Source organism: Bison bison, unplaced genomic scaffold (genome assembly GCF_000754665.1).
Source record: "Bison bison bison isolate TAMUID 2011002044 unplaced genomic scaffold, Bison_UMD1.0 scf7180017864233, whole genome shotgun sequence".
Lineage (NCBI taxonomy): Eukaryota > Metazoa > Chordata > Mammalia > Artiodactyla > Bovidae > Bison > Bison bison.
The window spans coordinates 169,741-186,624 of NW_011494805.1; the positions used below are offsets into that span (position 1 = coordinate 169,741).

The window sequence follows — 16,884 nt, forward strand, 5'->3', positions numbered from 1 at the left end:
CCCCATCACCCCCGGTACCATCCCACACAGTCTAGTGTGCTTGTCTGTGTGTGTGTTGTCTGCCCTCTCACTCGAATGTGATGAAAGGTAAAGGATGTGGTTGGGAGTGTAGCAGATGTGCAAGTACAAGCGCCTATTGTTTGCACAGAGGTGTTATTCCCTGTGGTTTTCAGTGAGTACCTTCTGCTTGTCAGGTGCCCCCCAATGAGCCCCTGAGGATGTGGGCTGCCAGCGTCCAGCAGTCCTGGCTTCAGGGTACCGGCGCCCAGCCATGGAGGTTCATGATGGGTGCTGGTCCCCTGGAGCGTGAGCAGCATGGGGCCAGTACGCCCCCTGGGACACTGGTGCAATCTTGTATGGCGGGTTAGGCTCCATTTCAGGTTAGTTGTTCCTGGCTCTGCTGCTGTTTCCTGTGATGAGTTTCATAGCCAGAAACAACTGCTTCTTTCTAGCCGAGTGCTCAGAATATCAAAACGATTGTCTGGCTCCTCCGCAGAGCGACAGACCAATTGAAAGTGGTTGAAATAATCCAGATCCCAGAAGGGTCCTGCAGTTTGACGAGGTTGTGACCATTTTCCCGAGGGACCCCTGCAAGTCTTTTGCAGGAAGTAAAGAAGTAGCTTTACTTCCAACCAGTCCATTCTGAAGGAGATCAGCCCTGGGATTTCTTTGGAAGGAATGATGCTAAAGCTGAAACTCCAGTACTTTGGCCACCTCATGCAAAGGGTTGACTCATTGGAAAAGACTCTGATGCTGGGAGGGATTGGGGGCAGGAGGAGAAGGGGACGACAGAGGATGAGATGGCTGGATGGCATCACTGACTAGATGGATGTGAGTCTGAGTGAACTCCAGGAGTTGGTGATGGACAGGGAGGCCTGGCGTGCTGCGATTCATGGGGGCGCAGAGTCGGACACGACTGAGCGACTGAACTGAACTGAACTGAAAGAAGTAGCATCTCTTTTTTCATTAATCGGAGTCATTATTTACAGTTTATCAAGAAGGAGAGAGTTGAGTGTTGAAAAGTGCAGCATATAAACAGCAGTTACTAGTGTATTTATAATACTTCCACTGTGCTCCAGAGTCTGATGAAAGCCAAGTAATAGAAGAAACATTTTACTGAAACATTAGGGGCTCCGAAGAACCCTCTGAGAAATGAGTCCTTCCATTCAATGGTGAGCAGCCTAAGGTAGAGACGCTCAGAGATGGGCCTAGGGTCATAGTCAGAGCCCAGGTTTGAGCCAGGATAGTCTAGCTATAGAGCCTGAGTTCTAAAGAACTGTATCACCAGATCCTTTTCCTGTCTTTTCTTTCATTTTTTGTCGATAGCATTTTCAAGGTCTAAAGAGTGTATGAGCAAGCCAATTAATGCATCTAGCAAGTGAGCTGTTTGTATTCTTGAACCATGTAAGCTTGGTGTGTGTGCGGACAGCGTGTAGACATTGCACTCAGTTACGCTGGAGTGGGAAGGGAGTTTAGAAGCAGGGTATTTCAGCTTCCCACCCAATTCAGGAATCCCCAGAGAATCATCCTTCAGCTTGGCTTGAACTTTAAGGTCAGGTGAGTAGAAATACTAACAACCAGCATGAGAACGGATGCTAATAATTGCTGTAACCATGGAAACAAACTGGAATACAAATGACAAAAATAAAGGTTCTTAAAACAGAATCAAACACACACACAGTAATGACTAGGTTTGGGAACTCAGATAAATTAATAAAGACTGGATAATGGAGGACAGTGGTGTTGAGAGATGTACAGGGACTGAATGTCTGCTGCTGCTGCTAAGTCGCTTCAGTCGTGTTCGACTCTGTGCAACCCCGTAGACGGCAGCCCACCAGGCTCCCCCGTCCCTGGGATTCTCCAAACAAGAACACTGGAGTGGGTTGCCATTTCCTTCTCCAATGCATGAAAGGGAAAAGTCAAAGTGAAGTCGCTCAGTCGTATTCGACTCTTAGTGACCCCATGGACTGCAGCCCACCAGGCCCCTCCATCCATGGGATTTTCCAGGCAAGAGTACTGGAGTGGGGTGCCATTGCCTTCTTCGTGTGTCTAGGCATCTATTAAAAATTATCAAATGCTTTTGTTTGTTCCCTTGTTTTGGTTAGATAAATAAGATATTTTGTGTGTTTGTGAAAAAAACCCTAAGAGAACCCTTCATGTAATTAAAGATAAGATGCCTGTCTCCTGAGTGGGTATGGGAAATAAAGGATCTGCTACAGAAAACAAATGGTGCCGAAGAAAATGCACAGACAGACTGTGGTGGCGGTCCAGTGGCCACGACTTTGCCTTCCGACGCACGGGGCGCTTCGGTGGCAGTCCAGTGGCCACGACTTTGCCTTCCGACGCAGAGGGTGAGGGTTCCGTACCTGGTTGGGCAGCTAACATCCCACATACCTTGTAGCCAAAACATGAAAACATAGCATAAAACAGAAGCAATATTGTAACAAATTCCATAAGGACTTTCAGTTCAGTTCAGTTCAGTCGCTCAGTCATGTCCGACTCTTTGCAACCCTGTGAATCGCAGCACACCAGGCCTCCCTGTCCATCACCAACTCCTGGAGTTCACTCAAACTCACGTCCATCGAGTCAGTGATGCCATCCAGCCATCCTCTGTCGTCCCCTTCTCCTCCTGCCCCCAATCCCTCCCAGCATCAGAGTCTTTTCCAATGAGTCAGCTCTTCGCATGAAGTGGCCAAAGTACTGGAGTTTCAGCTTTAGCATCATTCTTTCCAAAGAACAACCAGGACCGATCTCCTTTAGAATGGACTGGTTGGATCTCCTTGCAGTCCAAGGGACTCTCAAGAGTCTTCTCCAACACCGCAGTTCAAAAGCATCAATTCTTCAGCGCTCAGCTTTCTTCACAGTCCAACTCTCACATCCATTAGCCCACATCAAAAAAAAAGAACTTAAAAAGCAAGGAAACGAGAAACAATAATAAACTCCCAAAGTGTGTGCATTATGGCAAATACATAGTTTTAAATTCTGTTAAAACATAAAATAGTTTGAAGTGAACTAAAAAGCAGTATTCAGTTATTTGCTCTATTACCCAGTGAGTAACATGGTCTAGTCAATTATCACACTGTGCAGTATTTTGTTAGTTAATATTGTCTCTAATTACCCTGAAGACAGACTTTATGTCTTACTCACTTTGGTATTGCCAGTGTATAGTTGGTATATGGTTGTCAAATATGTGTTAAATGATTTAGTTATAAAAAGATAATAAGTGGGTAAAAATATGAGGAAACTAGTATTTAATCAAAAAGTATTATACACAAGAGAGTGAGTGGTTTCACATTGACAAATGGTATAATCAATAGTGAACACATAATAGATTCAAAATTTATGTGCCAAAAATTTCCACTACAAAATATATGGAGCAAAAGCTGTTGGAAATACAAAGATAAATTGGTGGTAAGAGTACGGGCTTTGTCATCAGTCATACCTGGCTCTGAACCATAGCTTTGCCATTTGTTAACTTGGAGCAATTATTTATCCTTTACGGGCCTTGTTTTCATCATCTGCAAACATGGAAATGACCTCATTGTTGTGAGGATTAAACAAGGGAATGTAGGTAAAATACCGGCCCCCAGAAGTCGGCCTTTCCTCCCACTGGTTCCTTAGTTTTTCAAATAAAATGGGAAGGATGGCAAAAGGCAGGGAGGAAGAGGGGCCTGGGGCCGGGGTAGGGGGGCCCTGTTCTGCGTGAAGTGTGTCACTGCCTGGGCATCCCATTATTTATTTTCTTGATGACATCTTTTTGGATAGTCATTACTACTACTACTCCTACTCCTACTAAGTCGCTTCAGTCGTGTCTGACTCTGTGCGACCCCACAGATGGCAGCCCACCAGGCTCTGCTGTCCCTGGGATTCTCCAAACAAGAACACTGGAGTGGGTTGCCATTTCCTTCTCCAGTGCATGAAAGTGAAAAGTGAAAATGAAGTTGCTCAGTCGTGTCCGACTCTTTGCGACCCCATGGACTGCAGCCTACCAGGCTCCTCTGTCCATGGGATTTTCCAGGCAAGAGTACTAGAGTGGGGTGCCATTGCCTTCTCCCGGATAGTCATTAGGTTTTGCTAATATTTTGCTATCATAAATAAGACTGTAATAAATATTCTTAGAAATATGTCACTTTGCAAATGTGTAAAAGTACCCCGGACATGAACTTCCATGCTGAAACAAAAGGTATGTGCCTCGTGACTTAGGCTGTTGCAGATTGCCTTCCAGAGCTATCGGCAGTCCACGCTCAACAGCCAAGCACCAAGAGTGCGTTTTCTTCATTCTCTTGCCCATTGCATTGTGTTATCAACTTTTGGACTTTGCTCATCTAATCAGTGGGGGGAGAAAAAGCACTGAAGCTTTGATTTGCATTCCACTTATTTTAAATGAGGTTAAGCCTCATCCTGGAGACTTGAGTCTTTTAATATTTTTTCCATTTATATTCTTCACCCATTTTTTGTTAGTGTTCTTTATAGTTTAAGGAAACTGACCTCTTGTAAGTTATAAATATGTTTCCCATTTGTGTTTTGACTTTGTTTTATGGTATATTTTTCATGCAGGCATTTTTTAAATGCTTATATAGTCAAATTTATGAATGTTTAAAAAAGTTATTCAGGATATATATCCCAGGTAAAAGGACTTACCTTCCCTTAGATTATTTTAAATGGTCATTTTTTCTGCTAATATTTATTGGTTCCATTGTTTATGTCTTAATCCATCTGTAATTTATTTTGTTGAAGGTGTATTATTTTAAAATGACCTCTACATTTTATGTGCTAAAAAACCAGTTATGTTAATAATTCCATGCCTTTTGATGTCTAACACAAAGATATGGAGACCAGGCAACCAGTTCCAGATACCAGCCAGGTGGTTGTTGAAAAGAAGTATGTCCAGACAAAGATCTGTATAACTACCAGTTATGAGAAAACAGATTTCTGCTCTTCCAAGAAGAAAGAACATTATAACAATTAGGCTTGCAGTGGAATTGGCTTTATTGCAGGTTTCTTTGTGGCTGAGTGAGCTAACTATTTTTCAGAGTATTCCAGGAAGCCTCCATTCTTCTGCCTGCTTTTTAAGAAGAGCTTTGTGTTTTCCAATGGGCATCATTAGCAAGCAGTTCTTGGGAAATAAGCGCCTATAGTAATGGGATATGCAGGACTTTTACTGTCCAAGTAGCAAAATGAATTTCCTGGGAATCATGTACCTCGTGCTAGAGGTGGAAGTCCCTGGGATAATCCACTGCACAGGCTGAGCTCCAGAGGGCCTGTCTCAGTCCCAGCTGTGTGCCTGGCTGCACAAAACCCTGAGCCTCAGTTTTGTTCTTTCTTGTAATGTTTATTTGCTGCATCAGGTCTTACTTGCAGCATGTGGGCTTCTCTCTAGCTGAGGTGTGTTGGCTCAGTAGTTGAGCTCAAAGGCTTAGTTGCTCCATGGCATGTGAGATCTTAGTTCCTTGACAAGACTGAACCCTGCATTGGAAGGCGGATTCTTAACCACTGGACCACTGGGAAGTCCCTGAGCCTCAGTTCCTTCATCTATAAGATGGGGATGTAGTACTACCAACTGTGAGGGATTATTGTCAGGCAGTCTTGAAAGTTCAAATGCTCAATAAAATATTACTATTTTTATTATTATCCTGTTTTGGTAAAATTCCTTTGCTAGCATTTTTTTTTTCTTTCAGCAAGTATATTTAATGAGTGCCCACTGGGTACTAAACACTGTAGTGGATTCTGGGGCATAAAAAAGATTAAACCAAATACTTGTTATCAAAGACCAGAGTTCTAGGTTGTACAGAAGTATGTGAGCAAGATGCTAATAAAAATCCACTGTTAGATCAATAAAGGCAAAAGCACTGAACAAACTGGGGGAGGAAGGGCACGCAGAATGAAGTAGCTTATGTTGGCAGTCAGCCTGTGAGTGAGCACCAGCTGGTAGGAAAATCAAGTGGGAGCTTCCTTCCCACCCTCCAAACCCACAGGCCTTCTTTCATGCAGGTAACGAGAGATGACAGTGCCGGATCAGGCCCTAATGCACAGACGTTCATGAACCCGGCTCCTCTTTTCATCCTGATTAGAGGATAAAGGAAATGGTTTCCTGGCTGGGCTCATCCTGGGAAACATTTTGCCTGCTTTGCAGAACCGCCACCCTAGTGAAGTGCAATTTGCTGGACCTGCAGTTGGAGAACAGCGGGGCCTTTGTCAGAGAACAGAGCTGTGGTGACTGGGAGGACATTCACGCAGCCGCTGCTGTGCCTCTTGCCTCATGCCAGCTGCTGCTACTAGTGCTCTTTCATGCAACTCTTGAAATTCACTCTGATCAATTCTGAGAGCAAAGCTGGGGCATAATGAGTAATCAAATTCAGTTCTCTGGAATCCAGAGTAGAGGTGGTTTTGAACGTGGGTGTTGTCTCATTGGAAGAGGAAAACCTCTGAGGAGCTGAGAAAAAGTGGTCGATATTTTTGTAAAGCATCATATGGGTTCCTTTCCAGTGGTTTTATTTTGAAAGAACCAGCAGTCCGTGAGCTGAAGCACATATGTGTTATCAGTCTCTGCCAGCTGCTGGAATACTATAGACTGGGCACCTTGTGAAAACAAATTTTTTTCTCACAGACCTGGGGGCTAGAAATTCAAAATCAAGGTGTCAGTGTGGAGGGGGAAGGGCCCTCTTCTGGGGTGCAGACTTCTCATTGTACCCTCACCTAAGGAAGGAGGCTTGAGGGATTTCTCTGGGGTCTTTTATAAGAGTGTTAATAGCACTCATGAGGGCCCCACCTCACTTTGTAAGCACTTTCCAAAGACCCTGCCTGTTCATCACCTGGGCATTAGGATGTCAGCGTGTGAGAGGGGCGGGGAGAAGCATTCAGACCGTGGTAACACAGGTAACTGGAGCCCACGAGTTTATGTGAATCCTGCAGAATGACCTGAGGCACCATTTTGACAAAAAGAAACACTCATATGAAAAGTTTCCAGTGGCTTCACAGGGTGTCTCTGTCAAGCACAGTGCATGAACCATGACCCACGGGTTCACACCTTTTTAGTGGGTTGTTTACCTGCCAGGAATTAAGTTGTGTGTGTGGCTTCCTGGCGCTGTGGGTGTCAGAGGCTCAGGTCTTGTGATGTCTTTGCTTCTGTGTTCTCTGTTGTCTTGGGTTTCCCGGGAGACTCTAGAGCTAGGATCTGAGCCTTGGGTTGGCGATGTCACCTGTCACATGGCAGCTGAATCGATGCCGTGCAGAACGTGTGGGCGGGAACGCACTCTTCTTTTTTTTTTTTCACATTTTACACTTACTTTTATTTAATGATACATGCTTCAGTTTTTCACACTTGTACTTATTTCCTTTTTCCTCCAGCTTTATTGAGATATCATTGACATGAAACATACTTATTTCTTTATCATTTTATCACAAGCTTTCTGGGCTTCCCTTGTGGCTCAGAGAGTAAAGAATCTGCCTGCAATGCAAGGGAACCAGGTTCAATCCCTGGATTGGGAAGATCCTCTGGAGAAGGGAAAGGCTACCCACTCTGGTATTCCTGCCTGGAGAATCCATGGACAGAGGAGCCTGGCAGGCTACAGTCCATGGGGTCAAAGAGTCAGACACGATCAAGTGACTAACACACACACACTCTTCTCACAGTACACTTCCGTTTTATTTTTTTAAACCTCCTTTTTGTATTGGAGTATAACCAATTAGCACTGTAAGTGACAGTTGCAGGTGGACTCTCTATTCACATGTATATACATGTACCCATTCTCCCCCAAACTCCCCTCCCATCCAGGCTGCCATATGACACTGAGCAGAGCTCCCTGTACAGCAGATCCTTGTTGGTTTCCACTTTAAATACAGCCCTGTGTGCGTGTGGACCCCAGACCTCCCTGACTGCCCTGGGGAGCGCTCTTACCCTTGGCGTGCCATGCTTTCTGACTCGGGGTCCATCACTGACAGCTGTGGATGCCCGTGACCACCTTAGTTCTGTAATGCCACTTTCACATGGGCACGGTGTGAAAGGTTAGGTTAAGTTGCTCAGTCGTGCTGGAGCACTCTTTGCAACCCCATGGACTGTAGCCCACCAGGCTCCTCTGTCCATGGAATTCTTCAGGCAAGAATAAACGTGTTCAAAATGTGGTTTTCAATTCTTAAGTTACCGAGAAGTGCACTGCTTTTCGGAGGGACTGTGCTCATTTATCAAAAAAAGTATTTGAAGCAGACCACCAACATAATCTCAGGAAGTAATAACCAGAGAATGGGGAGAAGTTCCTGAATGTTTATGAACGGGTGAAAGTACGTGAACATTCCTGGTTGATCTTGGCTTTGGTGGTCGTGTTTGCTGCTCTCCTGGGCCTCTGAAGGCTGCTTTGCGTTTCATGCAGAGAAGCAGCTAAACCACTAGCTGTCGAGCTTATGTGTATCCTCTGATACAGAGCGAGTTTACTGTGACCTCCATAGAGAACAGGGACTTCAGAACTCATGGCTATAACCTGTTTTTAACTCTTTCAGTCCTTATAGTTATGTGTGGTGTTGCTGTTAAGTCGCCCAGTCATGTCCGACTCTTTGTGACCCCATGGACTGCAGCACACCAGGCCTTCCTGGCCCTCACCCTCTCCCGAAGTTTGCCCAAGTTTATGTCCATCGCATCCGTGATGCCATCCAGCCATCTCATCCTCTGACCGCCTCTTCTCCTTCTGCCCTCAATCTTTCCCAGCATCAGGGACTTTTCCAATGAGTCAGCTGTTCACATCAGATGACAGAAATACTGGAGTCTCAGCATCAGTCCTTCCAACGAGTATTCAGGGTTGATTTCCCTTAAGATTGACTGGTTTGATTTCCTTGCTGTCCAAGTGACTCTCAGGAATTAGGGTTGTGTGTAACTAACATAACATGTAGCTATGTGTATTCCAGCTGTGAGATATCAGAAATACTTCTTGATCTTAAGTGGGATGATGCAGGGGAAGGTCGGTGATGGGCTCGTATAATAGGGTGGGTGTAGGCAGCAAGTAATATACAATCTGGATTTCCTTATTCATTGAAGATAACTTCTATGAGGTTCAGAGTCTTGAGGAAAGTGAGATGACCACAGTAGCCTCCCGGGTCCTCTTTGGAGGCTGTAGAGTTAAGGTCAGCCTAGTTCATGATTCAATAGCAGCTTTGAGTCTTCTGGCTGTGTCCCCAAATTGCAGCCTTGATTGCACAGTATGCTGTGGTTTGGCATGGAAACAAAGGTGTATTTCTTTGCCTTCTCTTAGATTCCTTATCAGAGTGATTGTGAAACCCCCCCAGGAGGTCTTGTAAGTGAGCCATCAACAGATGACATTGCATGTAAATGGAGCTGGAGAAACAGTGAAGCCGAGGACCCCTGCAGGAGTGACTGAGGCAGAAATGAAGAGCGTGTGCTTGAGTGTCTTGCAGCTCTCACAGAGTTTAGGCTTCATCAAGACTGCAACTCAGTGCAGAAGTCACCTGCATGGAACCCGGGTCTTGTGACCACCCTCGAGGCGCTTTTCCGATGTGTCCAGAGGTGGAGAGCTCAACCCTCATCTCAGCCCATGTGCGGGAGGGCTCCCTCTGATTACGTTAGCCAGGGAGCTCATGGTTGTGAGTGACTCCACACCTAAACTCATTTTAGGAAAAAGCAACCTTTTTCAGCTCTCTTGACAAAACTTGGGAAGGGCAGGTTTCAAGGATGAGTAGCAACCAAGTTTGAAGCCTGGAAATCCATCCATTTTCCATCCTGCTCCCTGTCTCCCTCACCCCCTCCTTTCCTCTTTCCGTCTCTGATTCTTGCTCTTCTCCTCCTCCCTTCTGAGCAGGGGCTGGCTTTCCCGCTTAGTGGAAAGCTCAGCCGCCTGCAGCTTCCTCAGTTCCTGTGTCCATGCTTCGCAGTTGGGAAGGGTTTAGTGTTTTTTCTTTCGGGTTCTCATGCTTCCTGTTGAGGGGGCCAATCTCGTCAGCTAACCTCCCATCTGGTCTCTGTACTCATTCAGCCAAAGTAGCTGGGAAAGAAGGACACCCCCACTGGAATGCTGTGGTTGGAATAAAAAGAAGTCTTTCACAGAAAAAGGAGGAATGTCAGACTGATGAATCTCGGGGTGGACAGTAGAGACATCTAGGTGCTTGAGAATGCTTTCCTAAATAAAAACCGAATGTTCGTGCTTCTAAGTTTTGTCTCCTCCTGAGACACAGAATGCGTTCGTCCTTCCTTGTTTGTGACCTTTCAGATCTGCGAGCACAGGTTTCTCATCTGACTGACTGGACTGCTGCAGAGTCCCCTGGCCTCGGTCCCATCTCCGGGTGACCTTCCCCTTCCCTCCAACGCCTCAGGAGCTTCGTGGACATCGCCCCCCTCACCCTCGTCCCGTAGCATCCCCTTCACTGTGCCCAGCCGGCCTTGGCAGCTGTGGGCCTGTTACCCAGTGTCCTGTAGGAATGCAGTTCTTTCAGTAGAAAACAGGTTTGGGAACCTGATAGATCTGTTTTGATTCCATCTCTCCCACTGAGTAAGACTGTGACCTTGAGAAAGGGACTCAGCCTTTCGCAGTGTTCTCATGGGGACTTTGGACTAATACCTAATAGCCCCAGGTCTGGCATTTAAGTAGGCACCCAAATAAATGCCCACCAGGCTCCTCTGTCCACAGGATTTGCCAAGCAGCGATACTGGAGTGGGTTGCCATCCATTTCTCCAGGGGATATTCCGACTAGGGATCGAATCCTAGTCTCCCGCATTGCAGACGGATTCTTTACCATCTGAGCCACCAGGGAAGCAATGCCCTCCCCCCAACCCAAATAAATGATAGCTGTTGTTATTGTCATCATGACTGTTACCTTAATTTCTGACATTCCACAGGTAAGGGACACCCAATCGTCTATGGTTTGTCTATGGAGAAAGAGACAAGATTTTTTCTAACCTGGAAAAGGAAAAAAAAAATTGGCAGGCACAGATTGGACCTTGGGGCTTCAATTTCTCTTTCCTGCAGGCTTCAGATTTCAATCTCTGTGCTTAGGCCTCTGGGAATGTACCAGGAGGTTTTCTCTTGTTCTACTTGAGGCCTTGGGCCAATTGTCTCGAGGGAAATAAAAGCTCTATTATCCCAAGCTAGAGAATTGGACGGAACTTGAATTCCATCCAGGTCAGCTATTAGAGACCCTGAAGGTAGAGATGATTCTTTTCTGGGGCTTTCCTGGGAGTGCCAGCCCAACTTGTTCAGCTCAACTGAAGGAAGATGGTTCTCGTATCACTACTCTGGGTTAATGTCTTGGCATTTGAATCTCTCCAGATTTTGGCTCTAGCTTAATTTTCCAGATTTAATTCCCTTTACTTTCTAATACTTCCGTTCTGCCATTCAGAAAAGGGCAATTTAGTGCCCCCAAAGTTTGCTCTGTAAATGAATACCTCTGAAATTTCACTACATCATTAACCAAGTGGATGTCCTGCACCAAATTAAATCCATCTCTACCACCTTATCCATCCATCCACATCCATCTGTTCATCTACTGAATAAAGTAATATCTGTTCTTTTCTGTTATTAGTGTTCAGTTCCAGGTACTGGATGTGACCAACATCAAGTTCTTGGCCTTGTGGAGTTTACATCCTAGTGAAAGAAGCAGAAAGCAAACACATGAATAGATGCGTTAGTGTCCGGGGTGTTGGGTGTTGTGCTGAAAATGAAAACAAAGTGAGGAAATGGAAGTGATGCTGAGGCTGCAGAGGGCAGGGGCCAATTATTAGATGCGCTCGTTAGGACCCTAGACTCTTACTGACTTGGAGGACTGAGAAATGGAAGGTCAGCCAGTCCAGAATACCACCTAATCTCTGAAAGCAGCTAACCATGGAGACAGTGCATCGTGCTCTTCGGAGCGGGCCGTGGGGACTTCTTGGTGGTCCCGTGGGTAGGTCTTCGCCTTCCAGTGTAAGAGGTTTGAGTTCCATCCCTGGTCAGTGAGCTTAGACCCCACAGGCCTCGTGGCCAAAAAACCAAACCATGAAACAGAAGCAATGTTGTAACAAATTCAATAAAGACTTTAAAAATGGTCCACATTAAAAAAAAAGTCTTAAAAAAAATAAAAGATCAAACCGTGGATTCACCTGGGTTTGAATTCCAGCTCACCACTTGTCCCTTACTTGCCACTGTCTCAGAGATGCGATTTTTAAAAATGATATATATTTAATATTAATTATATATTTTATTTATTTTACATTTGATAATGTGTGTGTGGGTGTGTTGCTAAACCCTATGTTTCTGGGAACTTTAACTTCTCCAAGTTCCCTGACCTGAGGTCAAATTGGATTTTTCATTACCATTTTGTCTACTGAAGAGAGTAAACCTGCTCTTCTGTTAGACTTGGCTCTCCTTAACTATCTCTTTAAATTTGATATCCTTTTCTCACTCTGTATGTTGTTTCTAATGAGACATATATATCACATAGTGTTTTGGAGAGGTTTACCACAGGCAAGAAAAATACAAGACCATCACTGACAATGGATCACAGGTTATAATGTCAGAATTCTCCAAAACGTCCCAAATGAGCCACGTGTTGGGCAGCACCACTTGTGTCTGACTGCTTTAAGCTAGCGCAAGGTGAAGGAAAGAGAATGGGTCAACAGTTACCTGATTGTGACAGCTGACATTCATTGGGCACCCACTGTGTGCAGACACTGGACTCAACTCATGCAGGATGTTTCTTTTTTAATCCTCATACTATTATTATCCCAAGCTTCCAGAAAAAGAAATGGAAGCTTACAGAGTAAAAGTCAGTACCTTAAGAGGTTATAACAAATAAGTGATGGAGCTGCTGGTTTAAGAACTTATTTTTTAATCGAAAATAGTTCACTGGCCCACGAGGGAAGAGAGCTTTAACCACAAGCCAAATGCAGGAGGGAGAAGAGAAACCAGGACCAGATATCAAGGCAGGCATGGCCTCCAGGGCCAATAACAATACTGTCACCACTGCAGGTAGAGACACGACTGACGAGGATACACTTCTTGCACGCGAGCGCTAACCTTTAACACAGAGAGCAAACTCGTGGCTGCCAGGGGGCAAGAGTGAGGGAAGTGGCATTTGGGGCGTTTGGGATGGACAGATGTGCACTGGCATATGTAACGTGGATGACCAACAGGACCCCTGGAAGCACAGGGAGCCCTGCTCAGTGTTACGTGGCAGCCTGGATGGGAGGGGGGTTTGGGGGAGAGGGACACATGTCTGTGTATGGCTGAGGCCCTGTGCTGTCCGCCCGAAACTGTCTCAACATTGTTAATCAGCTATACTCCAATATAAAATTAAAAGTTTACAAAAGAATCTAGGCTTTGAGAATGAGTTTATATGGGTATCTGAAGGAACTGGGCGAAAAGAAGTGGAAATAGCACATGTGAAGAGTGGCTTTGTTGAACTCTTTTGCCCCAAATCCTCTCTTCTACCCAGCTGTCGTGTCTGAAATTCCCTCATTAGTGACTAATGTCCTGGCATGGCTTTTCTAGGTGTCATGGTAATGTGGGCCACACATTCATAGCCTGTCAGATTTCATCAAAATTCAGAGTTTGCTTTTTCACACCTACTGCCCCCAGTCTCCTGCCCTGAGATAACTTGGTGTCCTCTCTTGGTCTCGCGCCTCCACGTAAATCTCCCTCCATCAGCACTCCTGCATCCTGCGAATCTGCCCCCGCTCCTTTGTTCTCTGGAGCAGACAGTGCTTGATGAGGGGTGAATTATTAGCTGGGATCCCTCAGCTGTAGATAATATGGTTCCTCTCCTTAGCACACAGGATCGTCATGTTTAAGCAGCAGGCTAATTCTGTGAGTCTTTAGCGTCTGAATCATAGTAGCTTAGGTTGAGGGGATGTCTCGAGGAAGCAGACAGAGTTCTTTTAAATTCTCCAGGATCCTGTCCGCATTCTTAAGTCATGGTCCCCTTTGCTTGTGCATAAAAGCTGGTTCTGCTTGTAAAGTGGAAGCCAGCCCTTTGTTTTCCACCTGACACCTCATGACAGATGGAAACATTTCTTCCGCTTCTCCTTATCGCTCAGCATCCTCCTCTGAACAAATGAGCATCCGTGACCCTTAGTGAGTCAGTTCCATTTAAACAGAAGGCCAGATACACCCTGGTGTATTCAATTATTTTATAATCAATTCCCTTCCTGCAGCATCTTTCTTCCAAGGGTCAGAGAGCACTTTACAAACTGTATTGGCAGCATTATCACGAGTCGAAGCACAGTGACCAGCATCTGAGGACAGTGATTTAGGAGAGAGTGGATATAAAGAGGCGAATTCAATTTCGATCAACAAAGGATAAGCACTCCCCCTGTTACCTCCGTAAGGTGACACCTAGAGAAACCAGCTCAACAGATTCATCCCTGGTGAAGGAATTTCAAGCAAGCCTGTTGGTACTGGGGAAGTTCGGAACACAGCAAGTCATTTCACACTGTGGATACTTAGTAAATCTCTGTAGAATGATTAGCCGTAGAAATGCATTAGTTCAAAATATTTGTTGAATTCCTAATATGTGACAGACACAAGCTCAGCCCTGGGGATTATAGAGGCCTGGGGATACCGCTGTGGGAGGCAGGAGTGAATGAACGCACCGTGGTGCTGGGCTTCAGGGAACACAGATGCAGATTCACCAGACACGTCCACATAACCAAGATGATCAGAAGACACTCTGAACAAACACAGTGAAGGTGAAGTGTGTAGAGCAGAGGTTACAAAACTGGCATGTTTACAACGACCTGCTCAGAGTATAACAAGTCGTTTTGTGAAAAATTGGGATATCATACACACCTGCCCACACACCCAATTCTCTAGACACATGCACCCTCCACAGAGTCTGAGCTTCTTGTGCGTTTCTCAGAGCTGGGAACATGAGCCCCTGATTCCACGTCAGACCTCTCGCTTAGAGACGGCCGGCTCCCGGAGCCACAGCTCCCCCAACCCTGTACACAGGGCACAGATGCAAGTGGCCCTCTTTTGCATGTATATGCCTGGCTGCCTCCCCAGTTTGAAAATGCTGCTGTAGGGTGCTGTGGGGAATGAAGAAGGAAGGTGTCAGCCCTATTTTGAGAAGTGTCAGAGAGGAAGTGACTCGAGTGTTGTTAAAAGCTGAAGTGTTAATTAGGTGGCAAGCGGTGGATGGGCATTCCATGAAGAGGGGACTAGAAAAGGGAAGTCAAGCAAATGCATGAACTGTCAGGGGAGCTGTGAGGTTTTCCTGAAGCAAGAAAATGTCGTTTTCTGGAGAGAAAGAGAAAGGCCAGATCATGGGGGACTTTGCTGGTCAGCTGAGAAATGTGGGTCTGTGACAGCCTCCTTCTCTCAGCACCGCCCTCTACCTGAAGGTGACAGTTGTTGTCCAGTTGGTAAGTCGTGTCCAACTCTCTGTGACCCCGTGCACTGCAGCAGGGCAGGCTCCTCTCTCCTCTACTGTCTCCCAGAGTTTGCTTGAATTCATGTCCGCTGAGTAGGTGATGCTAACCATCTCATCCTCTGTTGTCCCCTTCTCCTCCTGCCCTCAATCTTTCCCAGCATCAGGGTCTTCTCAAATGAGTCAGCTCTTCAAATCATGTGGCCAAAGTATTGGAGTTTCAGCCTCAGCATCAGTCCTTCTAATGAACACCCAGGACTGGTCTCCTTTAGAATGGACTGGTTGGATCTCCTTGCAGTCCAAGGGACTCTCAAGAGTCTTTTCCAACACCACACTTCAAAAGCATCAATTCTTCGGCACTCAGCTTTCTTAATAGTCCAACTCTCACGTCCATACATGACCACTGGAAAAACCATAGTCTTGACTATATGGACCTTTGTCAGCAAAGTCATGCTTTTAATAGTCAATTCAGCCTCTAAAACAAATGAGTTAAATATAAAGCCACTCAGTTACTAAGGCCAGAATCCTGAGCCTATTCTTAATTCTTCTGTCTCTACCCTTCCATGCACTTATTATCGAGTCCTGCTAATGCCACCTCTAAACATTCCTTGATTTCCATCCCTTTCCATCGTCGTCTCCTGTTTACAGTATTCCTTCCAAGGCCTTGCACACTTCCCACATGCGGGTTTTTTTTTTTTTTTGTCACCTCAGGTCTTCCTACATGCCATCTCTCTGCCTAGGTCTTAATTTCCCTGTAACAAGCTCTCAGTCACCACCCTTCAAGTCCCAGCTTAACTAACTCAAGGTACCTAGCTCTGAACTGGCCCAGCCCCCTGTTTCTTCTTGTACAAGATATGGTTTCCCACTGCATGTTCTCAAACATCCTTATGCTTCTCCACCACAGAACATGTAAAGATTTTATAGCTTGTGTGGTTATCTGCGAGGTGGCCCTTACCGTCATTCAGCTGTGAAGTCCAAGAGAATGAGGGTAGGTTGCTATCTGTCTTTCCTACTCTATCACCAGTCCCATCCCCAAGTTGGTGCCACCCTATTGTATGAGTCATATTATCTTTGTAGAGTAAAACTCATACAAATAATGGTAATAACTAATAGAAACAGTGCTCTGCATTACTAATGATTCTGTGGGGTATAGTCACTGCCATAGTGTTGCTGAGGGGTAATGGCAGAGCAGCTGGCCCTGTGAGCAAAGGAGTCTATCTGTGTTCCATCCATTCTAACTGAACACACTGGAGGCTCATGGTGGGTCTGGCATTGTTTTAGGTGCTAGATAGCACGCCGTCTCTGTGTGTGCCCCTCGATGAGTACATAAATGAGGGAGGCAGGAAAGGATGAACAGAAAAGAAAGAAGGAAGGTAGAATTATTAGCCTAAGTGATGAAAGTGAAAGTGGAGAGTGAAAAAGTTGGCTTAAAGCTCAACATTCAGAAAACGAAGATCATGGCATCCGGTCCCATCACTTCATGGGAAATAGATGGGGAAACAGTGGAAACAGTGTCAGACTTTATTTTTCTGGGCTCCAAAA

The 16,884-nt window shown here is 45.5% G+C and overlaps 1 protein-coding gene across 2 annotated transcripts in view; it reads left to right on the forward strand.

Moving 5' to 3' along the window:
- The window catches only part of SNTB1 (syntrophin, beta 1 (dystrophin-associated protein A1, 59kDa, basic component 1)), a 253,717-nt gene that overhangs the window by 36,774 nt on the left and 200,059 nt on the right, over positions 1-16,884 (forward strand). The window contains exon 1 of one of the 2 annotated variants that reach the window (XM_010846183.1): positions 12,174-15,337. The exons of the other annotated variant lie outside the window; for it this stretch is intronic. Within the exon in view, the coding sequence (XP_010844485.1) occupies positions 15,160-15,337 (178 nt within the window). The 5' untranslated portion in view covers positions 12,174-15,159. Of the gene's footprint in view, positions 1-12,173; positions 15,338-16,884 lie in introns of those variants that run through there. 2 annotated transcript variants of the gene reach the window in all.